Source organism: Ammodytes marinus (assembly GCF_949987685.1).
Source record: "Ammodytes marinus genome assembly, chromosome: 22".
Taxonomy (NCBI): Eukaryota; Metazoa; Chordata; class Actinopteri; order Uranoscopiformes; family Ammodytidae; genus Ammodytes; species Ammodytes marinus.
In genome coordinates this window covers 10,454,977-10,469,545 of record NC_137226.1, presented here as the reverse complement: position 1 = coordinate 10,469,545, position 14,569 = coordinate 10,454,977, and the positions used below count along the sequence as shown (strand labels likewise).

At 41.5% G+C, this 14,569-nt stretch overlaps 1 protein-coding gene across 2 annotated transcripts in view; it reads right to left on the bottom strand.

The window, feature by feature from the left end:
- LOC307268506 (ELKS/Rab6-interacting/CAST family member 1-like) overlaps nt 1-14,569 on the bottom strand; it is a 125,965-nt gene that overhangs the window by 66,751 nt on the left and 44,645 nt on the right. For both annotated transcript variants that reach the window (XM_080051165.1, XM_080051166.1), the window contains exons 16-17: nt 5,328-5,463; nt 3,326-3,457 (exon numbers count right to left, since the gene is read on the bottom strand). In XM_080051165.1, coding sequence (XP_079907291.1) covers nt 3,326-3,457; nt 5,328-5,463 — 268 coding nt within the window. The remainder of the gene's footprint in view (nt 1-3,325; nt 3,458-5,327; nt 5,464-14,569) is intronic.

Here is a 14,569-nt window from a genome sequence, read left to right as displayed (position 1 = left end):
TGTGTATGTGCCAACGCTATAATAAGCAATGTGGGAGCCTTGGAACAGGCCGTCCTCATTAAGGGAGGAAATTGTCTCTCCCTCTGTCATCATTTCTTAAATCATTATGTGAAAGGTTCACTGCAGTGACGCAGTTGTAAAAACGGGAACGCAAAAATATTTATTTACAATTTACTCGTGTATATATAGAAACACATTTTCAGTTAGAAAAACCAAAGTGGCGTCCATCTGGCTCCGGCTGAATGCAATGTTGTGCTGCGTCGGTGCACTGTTTAAATAGCAGTTAGCACTTCTTTCCGCCGTGTGTGTGTGTGTGTGTGTGCGTGTGCGGTGTGTTATGTGTATGTACTGTATATTGTATATTACTGTCTGTGAGTACCACGTGCATGCATGTGCGCATGTGTCCGCGCTGAAAGGCTGAGTTAGTGTTGTTGATGTTGGGTGAGGGCTGCTTTGAGTGTTTGGCTGCCATCTCCAGTCGTTCACCACACGCTGACGTTTCCTTTTTCACTGAGGCATCATAATACAAGGACGCTCTCCAGCACCCTGTCCTGGCCTAAATGGGCCTCCGTTCTGTCTAATTAAAGCTGCCACTTGAAGCATTTTGTAGCATTTCAATATATCGCCGGTAAATCAAATGTGATAGCTTGGCACTGTTTCTGTTAACAAATTAAGCCACAGTCAACTTTGGGAGGATAAACAAGTTGGATGTCATTTTTTTCCATCATTCCCTTATTTCTTCCAGTCTTTTGCATTTGTGAAAACCAAAAAGCCTCACGCCTATTTGCTCTCATAGACGCCTAACATCTTCTCTCCAAATGTGTCTCTGTTGTGCGGAATTGTAATTAAGCCCTAGGTTTGGTGTTTTGACCAAATTGTTCCAGGAACTTTAAAACCAAAGGAACTGAACTCAGGAAACCAAAAGTTGGCGCACTGTCGTTTGATCCCACCAGATCAGAAGAACCATGAGGATTAGGCAATCTAGTGGGATAATGGAATTAAAAATGAAGGCAGCTTTTGTGACGCAATTTTTTAGACAAGACAGAGTCATCGTGTTTTTGTTTGGGAGTTACCGGGGATATGATGAAATGATGCAACAACAGAAATAAGACCTGTAGAGGTGGAAAATGGGTTTTCTCGTTTGTTTGTGCTTTCATTAGCACACATCTCATTTTTGAGTACACTGGAAACCAAATTACAAAACTTTGATACCATTGGCAACCAGCGCTTGTGAGCTATGCTTCAGCCCAGCTGTAGCAGCCATCAGGGTTTGTGTTTGACCAATCACTAATGACTGGCGCCCCAAGAGTTCTTGGGCGATCAAAAAGAACTACACTTCCCTGAGCATGGACTTTTTTTGGCACATGAAACTATGCACTATGTTGGATGGCTGACTTAAACACAGCAGGTTTGTTTCCAGATTCCAATCACCATCGTCAACATTGTTTTTCTCTTAAGCGTGACTACAGTCGTTCTCTACTCTTAACCACATGGTTCATTTTGTAACCAAGACGATCAAAGTACTCTTACTTTCAGAACATCTTTCTCTTAACCTAACCAACTTGTTTTTGTGCCTAAACCTAACCAACTCAAACCATAGCATTGCCACATCATAGAATAGATTTAATAGACTTTTCAACAACATTTTAATCTGTAAAAGCCACAGTATTTTGTCATTTGATTTGGAGAACGGCTGTGGCTAAACATGTGATTCTAGGATTTTAGAATGCTCCACAGGGCATCTCTTGTGGTAATTAAGGGTTTAGTGAAGTATCTCTTTTTTACATACTTCACAAAACAGCACACATTGCTCATTCAAATTCATCATTAAAGCCGCAGTCAAATATCAACCTCCAAATTGCTATTTCTTTTTGGTTGCGTCATAAACATCAAAAGGAAAATCCAAGCGGTAGTGTAAATCAATTTGGACATGTTTTCGTGTAGCACATGCACATGCACAAGCATCTTTGTAACTTCAGAATCTTGACTGGAGCTTGCAATAAAGTTATGCGAGTTTGAAAGTAACATGTCTGCACTTGTTTCATAAGCCTTGCTGCATCTTTGCTAAGAGAGCACAACTCTTTATGGCGATGACCAAGCGACCATAAAAAAAATTCCCTGCTTGTCTGTCCATCATTTACTTCCATCCATCTGCTTGTCTGTTCACATGGTCCGTCTTTTTCTGCCATTACATTTGTCTATCTGGAACTCATTTTGCCGTGGCATTAACCATGGACGAGGGTGTCGGCAGTAAAATGCGTGTTTGCATGCCTGTCTTTATGCGTCTGTCCAGAAGTCCCATGGTAAGCAAAGGCCAGAGAGGACGGCCAACATTTAGAGGCAGTAATAACAATGGAGTCCAGCTGTTTTGCCAACAGCTACAGCGGGGCCATGTTTTCTCAGTACAGTTTTCATCCTAACAGCCCACGCTGTTTTTTCCCCACTTGTCAAAACCCATCCAGGCTCCGAGAAACATTTCCCATCTCTATGGCCTCGTTAAGTCACTGGTGGTTACCCAGGGGAACAACACACACACATACTCCCAATGGTCTGAGGTTGAATCCACTAAACCCCTTACCTTCTGAACCTCCCATAACATCCACTACTATGAGCTTTCCTACTGTCTTAGTATAGATAAAACAGATTACAAAATTGGAGTGGTCGGCAAGCGCTTCCATTTAATAAGAAGCTGTTTGTGTGTTACCTGCAGAAGTGGACAAAATACTAGCTGTTCTTTAAAATAGGGATATATTTCTTTACCTCTCCTATAAATGAGGAGTGACTGGGCAAACACACACACACACACACACACACACACACACACACACACACACACACACACACACACACACACACACACACACACACACACACACACACACACACACACACACACACACACACACACACACACACACACACACACACACACACACACACACACACACACACACACACACACACACACACACACACACACACACACACACACACACACACACACACACGTATGAGCTCAGTTGGCACAGGGCAATGCGTGTTGCTGTTGCCATTAGCCACTGTGGATATAGCCGTGTTTAGCTATGTCAGACAGAGTTTCTATGTTGCCCTAAAGATCTGTGTTTGTTTTCTCATGCTGTTTTTTTTTTTACAAAGACAGAAACATATCATATATTTGTATTTGTATCAATAAATAACTGATAAGGGTTGACTTTAGGGAAAGGCTTGGGTCACATACTTTACTGTTTGGGAGGTCAGGGGTTCTCTTAAGACATGCAGTCGCACAGCTATGTGTAAGTGTATTTGCTGATGAGAGCGACGGTACCTGTTTATCGGAGTGTTCGCGGGCATGTTCCTCGTGGGCTAGCACCACCTCTCTCTCCGCTGTGATTTGAACACTTTCCCTCAGCGCCTCCTCCAGCTCCTCGATGCGCTCCTCCTTCTGACGGAGAGAGTCCTTCAAAAAGAAAGAATGCAATGTGAAGAGAGCATAAACATGATGATAAATACAGCATTCATTAAAGAACAACACAGATAGTCTACAGCCAGTTCTGTGAGGTTAGCATGCTAACATTTGCTAATTGACAAAGTATATTAGCAAATGCTTTGGTAATAGAGCAAAGTATGGGCCAAATTAAAACCCTTGACATTTAAACGTCAAAATGTTCTCATCCTGGGTCATCACATGGTTTTGTGGTGTGTAAAAATAGTATTTAAGGGAGGCTGAGCCATACACCAGCCAGAAAATCGCTAACTTTTTGCTAACTCATACACAGCACAGACAGAACCTTCATTGATCTGACCTCTGACGGACTGTGTATTAATTAATCACTTTTTCACAATTTCACGTAACAGCAACTTTCGCTGTCGCATCCCTAGGGGGGAGAACCATGACCACTTCTTATTCAACTCAGCGTTCTTGAAAAGCGCGACAAAAGACTTGCAAAATTAGACGGTGTGATCTCCATCTGCATCTGTAGACTCTCTGGGATTTCTGATCACACATAAGCTGTAAAAGGGGAACATGAACTTCCCCCACCAATTCCAATACAAAGAGCCATTTTTCCCCTCATGCCAGGCACACTGACTTTCTGGGTAAAATTAGAGTTGAATGAATAACTTGTGGGGTTGAGTGTGAGAGGGTGGATGAGGCATTACAGTGGCCATGACCAAAACCTCCAGGGCATCTCCCAACACATGTGCTGTGAATCTGAATCCTGCTCCGGCGTGACTTGGTGTCTAACTATGCAGACCTGAGGTGGAACTCTAATTCAATTCAATCTTCTTATTGTGTTGTATTAAACTGCACGGTCTGAATTATACCCCCACGTTCCATTTATAGTCTTCGGCGCTGGTTGAACTATGCAGAACCGGCTTAGAAATTGACACAAACACCAGTTATGGTTGTGACCGCTGCGGTCCCATAAGTCTGAGTGACTCAGAGCAATCAGCTCATCTCCCAACCACACGCATACACACAAATGACAACTTCCAAACTCCTTGAAAACCCTGAGATCAATCATAGCTAAAGGGTTGCATACGCTTATCCGCACACGCACACAAACAGTGAAAAGACTGTGTTCATCTTCAGCTGCGTCTAATCAGGGAGGCCACAGAAGCTTACGATTACTGGAAGAGGGGGAGGAGGAGGAAGAGGAGGACAGACTAGGGTGGAAAAAAGGAAGGAGAAAGTCAGGGTGAGTTTAGGGGGAAATTAGTGGTGAACAAGGTCAACTTGAAGGTAGATATGTAGAAGTAAAAAGAAAACCTTAAAATAAGACAAAATATGAATTAAAACCACAGTCATAATCATCAACCTGCACTTGGCTGTATTCATCGTGTGGTCACTTGACAGCCCAGCAGACAATTAGGAAGTATTTCTCACTTTTAGTGTGTGAATGCTTTATATCTCCTTCAATCACCTATGGTCCTGACTTCCATCCTTTCGCTTCACCCCTTCCTCTCTTCTCTCCATCTGCTCTGCCTGTCAATCATCCTCTTCAGCTACCCCCTCTCACACACTCCCAGAGTGCAAGCTGCATCCATGTGTGTGTGTGTGTGTGTGTGTGTGTGTGTGTGTGTGAGAGAAAGAGAGAGAATGGATGAGCGAGCGAGCGTGTTTGACATTGCCTCAGGCTGCTCCCTGTCACAGTTGTCACACTATGATGAAGCATTGTTGTGATAGCAGAATAATATTCAAGGTAGGACGGAGAGTAGGAGTGAAAACTTTTTCTGTCTAACCCTCTTGTCCCCCCCTCCCCCCACCCTTTCACTTTTCCAGCTTCCACTTCAGCCCCCTATCTCTCTCTCTTCCTCCTTCCGTATACCTTGATCTGCTGGGAGCTTTCGTTGAGATTGTCCTCCCTCTTCTTGGCCTCGTCCATCATCATGGCGTTCTTGCTCTTCTCCTGCTGCTCCTTGTGTTTCATGTTGGCCACCTTCTTCGACTGGTCCTTCATCTGCCTATACAAACATTAAAAAAAACACAAAATATCAAAGTTAATGCATTACAAACAGTATCTCAAAAATGCTCCCTGGAGACGAGGCACATATTTTTTCTTTAATACAGCTCTTACTGAACTGATATGCACCTCTAAAGCGGTTTCAATGACCTAATTTAGAAACAGAAATCTAAATTTAAGAGCTAATGGACAAACAGGCCTGTATCCATTCAGCCACTTACTGTAGATTATGTCCCGAAAAAATACACAAATGCCCCAATAAAATAGTGCGCCCTGGTGGCCTTTTCCAAGATGATGACCATATAAGGTCAACATCCCCAGTTCTCTGGTCTGGCAAGGACTATCATCTGCATTGTTTTCCCCCTCATTTACCTCAAACAAAGGCTAAAATGAGAAAATAAAAGCAATCGAAAAAATGTCTCAGTAATACAGCTCAAAGAGGGCAGTGTTATATCCAACACAATCCAAATGAAAACTTAGAAGAGGTCATAAGAAGTATCAGCTTTAACAGGTCTAAATACCATCATCGACCCCTCACGTATGCCAACACAGCTACATGGTCACGGTGAGAACAGGCTGTCTGTTACTGCCATTAAGATGATGCTGCACTGGTGAACTATTCTGCGCAACACAATGCCATGACGAAATCCCTCAGGGCCAATATAATGTAAAGATCAGTACAAGGAATTCAATAAAAAGCATTGAACGGATGACTAGATGACATTTGAGATTTGTCCATATAGTGGGAAGTATGACGGTCTTTTCACAGAGGGATTACTGGGTGTCGAGAAGAAGAGGCTAAATCATCACCCGAGGAATGATGAAGAGAGAGAGAGATTCCCCATGGGAGCATCATGGTTGGGAGATGGAGAAAGGGTTTAATCCCTGTTTAAACTGTCTGGAAGCCATTGTGGCTCTGTCATAGGCATATCAGCTATTGCACCAGCTTGTCCTGATCAAGACCGTTCATACCTTCCACATGTGCACAGATGTGAACTAACCCTAATGCCGGTAAGGTTAAACAGTGTCTACTGAATCATGACACAGATGAAAGATAAGTCAAACACGGGGGACAAATGTGTAAGCATACGCGTGGAGGCACACATCCAACTAAAACTGAACTGCTGACTAACACATGAGAAATTGATTAAACGTTGTATTAAAAAGTAACTCTATTCACTCTGTCTGTCTGTGAGTCTTTTGTATGTTTTCCATGTTTTTGAATCGGTGTACAGTACACGTCTGCCTGCTGTGTTGTGCAAATGTTTATGCATGTGTGTGTGCGTTTCTGTTAGCATAACGTTTTTACAGAATCGTAGATAAATCCATTTTCTCCACCTCCATCGCCACAGCTGCCAGTAAAAGAGCTGAACTCCAGTGATGGGAAACCCACAGCGAACTCTGTCTCAAGCGTTCGCACTCATGGGAAATCATTTTTACAAGCCGCGCACTGCATATTCTGTTTCGTAAGGTGTAAACAGGCTCTAGTCGTCACATGACCTTTGACTGTGTGCACCACAAAAGCTCGGAGCTGACAACCCTGTGCATTTGCAAATCCAACAATCTCCCAGAATGCGGCTTCATTTATTAGATTTTCACTAGCTTTGCTCCTTTGAGTGCCATCTCTCCCACACGAGCGCAAAGTGCATTTGTTTACAAGACGCACACATTCTGGTGTCTAAATATTTTATGGCACCCCCTCTTTACCTTTCATCTTTCCTATCCATCGTAGCCATAAAATACCTTCTAAAACTAACCTACAGTAATGGGAATAATCCATCAAATGGCTTTCACATCAGCATCACTGCCAAAAAAAGTTGAGAAATTATATTGGCAGAGGATGGCAACATAAAAATCCTGTATGTGTTTGCTAAAAGGTCCAGGGGGCCCAATTCCAAACTGTCCGGAGACATTTGGGGGAGCTGGAACAAAATATTTGAAATGCAACGACGGGGCCAACACTGCTCTGCTGCAGCACCTGGCCGGCTCAAAGCTTACTGTAAAATAATCAGCCTGTTAAGCTCCGTGTGCACATGTGCTTTTTTACTTGTTTAATTGTTTTTGTATGCATTTCAAAAGGCATCCATATTGCATCATTATCACATCAAAATTGGGTTCAAATGTTAAACAGGAAAACAGATGAAGTAGGCGTGGAGTTGGACGCATGATGGTGTTTTTTCTCCTTCCCCCCCCCCCCCCCCCTTTGTTCGGCCCTGATTTCAGTTTGCACTCCGAAAGTGGGATAATTTTAATATTTGGGATCAATTTGGTGCTCAACGCCCTGCGTGAGTGCGTAACAGGTCATAAACAGGCAGGAATGTTCCTATTGGAGGATTTCCAGGAAGCTCCAACCATCTGGGTTAGCTCTATGAGGTTTACCCCCCCTCCCCTCAATTCATGCTACATTTACTGTATGTATGCGAGTGTGTGAATATAGAAGATACTTTTAGTTTGCAATGTTTCCTATTGACATAACTCTCTTTCCTCTCCTGCTAATGCTAAACACTTCTCTTGCTCAAACCTCACTTGTTTAACTTCATTAGCACGCAGATCATTTGCACGAGGTAACTATCACGCATTTGCATCAGACCACGACGAGTTCCCGGTCCCTACTCTTTCCTCTCATTGGAATTTTATTGCTCACCAAAACCAACACTGCTATTTCCTTCCACTAATTCACCGCAGTTTTTTTTATTCTATTTTAATGTTACTTACATTATAATTATTTGTGTGAAAAGCAATCATTTTCTTTGCATCTGACCAACGCACAGGGACAAATGTACTTCGCCTCAATGCTCCCCCTCTCCTTTCTGTCTTCTACCTACTCACTCCATCTCCAAATGCAACATTACTCTTTCCCTTGGATGAAGTATTCTCATCAGACCATGGACCATTTCTTCTCCCCTTTCCTCTGCCCGATTCCTTCCACTCCCTCTTTTGTCACTTTCATTTTCTGTGCCTCTCTTTGCCTCAGACTGCTAAAAATCGTTTTTTTTTGTGTGTTTTCCATCTCCTAAATAATGATGTGTAATTTGCATATGAATGTAAATGATTATTATGGTAATCATCTGCAAAACTGAATGTTTTTCTTTTCTCCTTCCCTTTTAACAGTCGCTAATATAATAGCTGACAGACATTTGTGCCCAGGAAATCACAAATATACCTAAAGTAAGTGTCCTTTTTCAAGACTTCTAGTCCCTCTAAATGAACTCAAAATGTAAAGACACTTGGTAATTCACATTTTATATTACAATTCAATCATTTGTTATTGTATTGTCAGCCCAGTCCCTCCTTTCAGCTCTATCCTGACTGGTGTGTGACATGAACGCAGTTTTTAAGAAGTTGCAATTGTGAATCTACACTCAAGTTTAATTAAGCAGTACAACACTTCAATTGCACTCTCTACTCTAAGGGGCAGAAGTTGCTGTGTGAACTCAGTGGCTCAGTTCAGCAGAGGCAAAGGACCATTTGAAGTTTTTTTTTCTAATATGTAAAATACTTCCTTCACTCTGACCCTCTTTCAACAACTGCTGTGAAACCGCTGGAAGACGGCGGAATCACAGGAGAGTCCACTTTATCCACAACCGCCGTAAACACCATGTACAAATGTGCAGTGAAACCACGTCCACACACACACACACACACACACACACACACACACACACACACACACACACACACACACACACACACACACACACACACACACACACACACACACACACACACACACACACACACACACACACACACACACACACACACACACACACACACACACACACACACACACACACACACACACACACACAGAGACACGGTGCAAGTCCAAATGAAGGCAGAAATTTACCACAAACTGTGATGATAGTGGGGAACACAAACATATAAGTCGGCGTTGTAAACTGTTCCAAACACAACCTACTTTGTATTGGAGTCTTTCGGTCGGACCACACACAAACATTTGAAACACACATACACACACATACACGCACACACACACACAGTTGTGCATGCAACTGCACCTAACATGACGACGTGTGACCATTTACCGACATTTGCACAGAAATACACACATGCAAACATGGTAACACATACAGTAAACATATGCTAACATAAACAGACTCTAAAATACTTGTTGACAGAACTTTGAACTTCCTCAATTTTGCGGAACCTCCGAAATCCGTAATAATGTACTGACCCACACACCTTCATATACGCTATATATAAACCAGATATGCACACATAGAATAGCCTTCATTAGAAGTTGAAAAGTTGAAAAGCATAGTGAATACTTCTGGCAACTAGCAGTAAAAAAAAAGAACACACACAAACATAATCTCATAAACTTCAGTAAACCCTCAGCCTCCAAAATATATATTTTTTAACCTCCCTCATTAGCATGCTGCTGATATTCAGGGACTCGCATTAAGGTAATATTAATATTCCATTTGGAGTCCTGTATAAATATTTGATCAGAAGTGTTCGGGGGCCTCATGTATGTTTACTGTGCATAGTTCACCCAACATTAACATCAAGGATTTCCTTTTAACCGTTAGGAATTCAGTATTTCCTTTGAAAATAGATGAAATATTGGTTTGGTTTACTAAGCCCATAAAAACTCTAAAGTATGAAAAAGGGGGAAAGAAATGATCAAAAACATAATAGTTTAGTCATACCCACTGTTAGTGCGGAAGACAAACTTACAGTGCAAGGAGGACATTTCTGGAGGAAAAAAGAAAGAAATACTTGTGCTGCTGTTTGCTAGAATGATTGTAGAAAATCCCTGAGGCAGTGGAGCAAATTTGTGAGGTAAATAAGGAGGGAAGGCAGCTAAGGCCCATGTGTATCTGTGCAAACTTCCACAGTTTGGAGTTACTGGAAACTAGAGGTAAAAAACTAAAAAATACTTTAATACAAGGGCAGGCAAAATGAAATGTCTTTTTTAATAGCTTCTGTCCTTATAAAAATAAATCACATTTATGGCATATATCCACATTTTCAGAAGTAACCATGCAACTAAGGGAAAGGGGTTTAGATAATAGTAATAGTGTAAGCATGTGACGGAGAGCTGGAGTTGATCTTGGCAGTGTCTTTGTTTAACATGGAGGACAACAAAATCCTCATATGAAACGCTCACACTCGGTTCTTTGGCCTCATATTCATCTCTTGATCTGAACTCTAGATTACAAATTGTAGATGAGTCAACAACACAAGAAGACTGATATTATTATTTCTCAATACTCAAATGAAAAGGTGTCACTGTTAACGGTGTGCATGAAAAACATGCATGTATCGAAATACAGCATTTAAAAAGGAATATAGAATCCTTACAGCTAAACAAAAACTACTTGGAACCTATTAATTCATCTGTTGATAATTTTTTCTATTAATCGATTTATTGTTGGTCTATAAAATATCAGAAAATAATGAAATTGCTGATTAGATTTTACCACATCTCAAGGTAAATTATTCCTAGTTTGTTTTATTCATACAAATGTCCAAAACCCGTTTTTTTCAGGTGTGGGGAAAATACAGCATTACATCCTCACAATTCAAAAGCTTAAACAAGGAATTTGGTTTGAAAAAGACTAAAATTTGTAATTGATCATCAGTATGCTCACACATAAACTTTATGTCTGTTGAATGATCGAGTAATCGTTGTAGCTCCGGGCTGAGATGATCTTTTATGCAGAACTACCCCTTACCAATTCCCCAAATAGGCTTAATTGGATTTCTGTTGTTGGAGTTGTATAAGTTGTTTGTGTACAAGCATACACCATGTAACAATGCAGGGTAACATAGTGTACAATTATTTGTCTGCAAGCTTCTTTTTGACAAACAAAATTCATATATATTTGTTACTATATGGTCCATTTAACAAAGTAAAAGGGTTCCAAAGTAATGCTTGTTTACATATTGGGTCTTAATGACATCACAAAGAAAAATAAATCTAAAAGTTGGTTGATTTTACATTCGGTGTTTGTGAGACCCATTAGGAAATTTAAAAAAAATTATACGAAAATAAGGCATAATTTACAGTGAGCAGCCACTGTAAACGGTACTGCTTGCTGAATATTCTAAATGCTGAATATTAAACAGGTTTTTCATTCCCCCTCAGTACTGGAAATGGTTTGTTTGTGAGTGTGCAGGTATTTTAATTAGATAACACTCAGCAGTCAACCCCTTACTGTAGTGTTGCTACCTATTAGCTGGCAAAGTCCTCCTTGAATGTGTGTTTGCGTGTGAAAAAACCCAATGTGCTCTGGTCTGTGGTAGTGTGTTTGTGTGATCCGGCTTGTTGTCAGCCATTAGCTGACAAATCCCTGCACCACTTGGATGCTCAGTGTCATTCGGGACCTCAAAGGGATCTCACACGCACACATGCGCACACACACACGCACACACATACAGAAGAAACAATGCGATTCCTTTTTAAGCTACACAAAACCTTGATGTCAGACATGTGGCAGTGAATGAGGAGTTCCTTAGCGCATGATCAAATCAAGCAGTAAAAAAAAAGACAAGATGAGAAAAGAAGAGTAAGAGGGCAGAAGAAGAAAATGATGCCTCTGTTGTCTACCAGAGCAATGCAAGGCAATGCTAACTGTTTCCTTTGTCATCCCCTGCTAGACCTCTCACAAAATACCACAACAACAACGATGAATAGCTGACAAGACGGCAGGGGGAACAGTGGCTCTGTATGTTGAAAAAGAAAGAAGGAGCTGGCGTTGGAGACCGTTACAACAGAGCACAGCGCTCAAAACACTCCCGACCACCAGATTTATGCAGGAAACAGAAGGAATAAGGGGTTATTATGTGGTCGATCACAATGTGTAGGTCAGAGACATTTCAATATGACTTTGATATGTCTGTTAGAAAAAGACCATAATTCAGACGTTGGGTTCTGCATGCTGAAACCTCATTACAGGGGCACCTCCTGGGTGCAGATAGGAATATTTAAAAGTTTAAAAAAAGGGCCTTTTTTTCAATCTTGGGATATGGTGATCCTTAACCATGTAAAACTTACAGAAAGAGTTTTTTTATATACACTATCTTAACAAAATGCACTTTTTATTGGCTGTTTCTGACTGCCCGCTAACCTCATGGTGACGGGATATAATGTGTAATATAGAGATCTTTACATGTGCACATTCTTCATACATTTAGATTGAGCCATGCTAGTTGTTCCCCCCATCTACAGTCTTTATGCTGAGCTAAGCTAAACGTCACCTCGCTCAAGAAAGATATTTACCGTAAAGACATGAGAGTGACATCCATCTTTTCCTCTGAATCTCAGCAAGAAAGCAAATAAGCCTAATCTCCAAAAATGTCCAACTGTTCCTTTAAACCCACACACACACACAACTTCAGTAATATTCATGACAATTTCAGAGTCACTCACGGGACCATAAAAGATTGGGAAATCTTGGACGAACAAATAAATTAAATATCGTCTGAAGTCTTGTAGTGGCAGGAACAACATGTGGAGTGATTTCTCTATAAGAGCCACAAAGCCACAAAGAAACCCCACAGAGCTTAGGAAAACTCTGAGCAACGGTTCCCAGCTGTCCAAGTTAATGACGGCTGTACACCGCTTCAACTTCTTTCTTTTTTTCTCACTTGTTTTGCTAGCCTGTAATTTGAACTTGGTGCTACTATCGTGACAGGACTATTATAGCGAGGGGCTATAGTGATGAGTGCAAGAAATTGAAACGAGAATGTTTCCTCTTCACAGAGGCAGTGTTGATGAGGCAGAGAATAAGGAACCAGAGTGAAAGTCAAGGTGTCGCCTTCAAAGACAGATAAGCATGATGAGAATGATTAAAAACGGGGTTTATGATAGAGCGAAAGAGATGAGAGGGCGTCTTGATGCAAGGACAAAAAAAGGAAGACAATGAAGGAGAGGATGATAGAGAGAAAGAGAGAGAGTCACGGAGGATGAGGAAAAATAGGCGTACAGTACTAACCTTGAGGCAAGACTGGGTAGAGCAGGAGACAGCGTTGCATTGTTAAGATAAAAGAAAGGGAAAGAAGAGAGACAGAGAAGGAGAGGGAAAGGTGAGACAGGAGTTGAGTGCCAGGTTAGCCAGCTTGATCACTTTTCAAAGAGGAAAGACATGAGAGAGACAGAGGAACTGACAGAGAGTCATAATTAACCCAGAGATACTTCTGGGCAGATGCAGACATGGAGACAGGCATGAGCAAGCAAGAAAACAGAAAGACAGGCAGTCAGGCAAGGCAGACAGACGGACAGAAAGAAAGTTACAAGTAGACAAGTTCAATTCAGCCGTTTTTTTTCTTTTCTTTTCAGTGCAGTTTTGGGGGTTACTAGAGGCCTGCTCACCTCACATGACCTCTCCACAAATTGAAAGGGACACACACAAACACACACAATGTAATACAATAGAAAGCAAGCAAATTGGCCAATCAAAGCATGAGCTGAGGGGCACGTTCACTATAAATCAGTTCTCCTTCAATGGGTATGAAACTGCAGACGACTTCTTTCGCTCTCCGGTGCTGGGGCCAATTGAATTGTATGACGCTTGAGAATTCCTGGGGGAGTCTCCACCAAAGGGGGCATTTGGCATGCAAATCATTTAGATATGAAATCAGTGGTGAAATCACTTCCTCAATTATGGATCGGTATGATGCCTCAAAAGTATTCATCAAAATAATTCCTCATACGTATGTTTGGTTGAACTGGCAGAGGCCAAAACTCCAGGGTGAGCTTATTCCTGGGAACTCACACTATAAAGACAGTGTGCCAGAGACGAATTGTCCGTTACAGAACGATATAACACGCAATAAACTTCTCTAATTTCCCATTACTCAGGTCTATGCTCTTCAACGCTTTGAACCGTCTTCCATTACCATTCTTCTCTGTCAGTTTCGTTTTCTGTTTTCCTCTCGCCACCATGTTGTCTGTTCCTCCTTTTATTTTTTTTGCTCTATATATCCATCCGTTACTTCATTTCTTTCTCGCTTTTTTTTCCCCGCCGCTGCCACCTCCCTTAACATCCTTTCCTCTTTCACGTCTCCCCGTTTTCCGCTCCTCTGTCCAAATCCTTTATTTTGGCCATCAGGGCAGATTTTCAGCTCCATTTCCC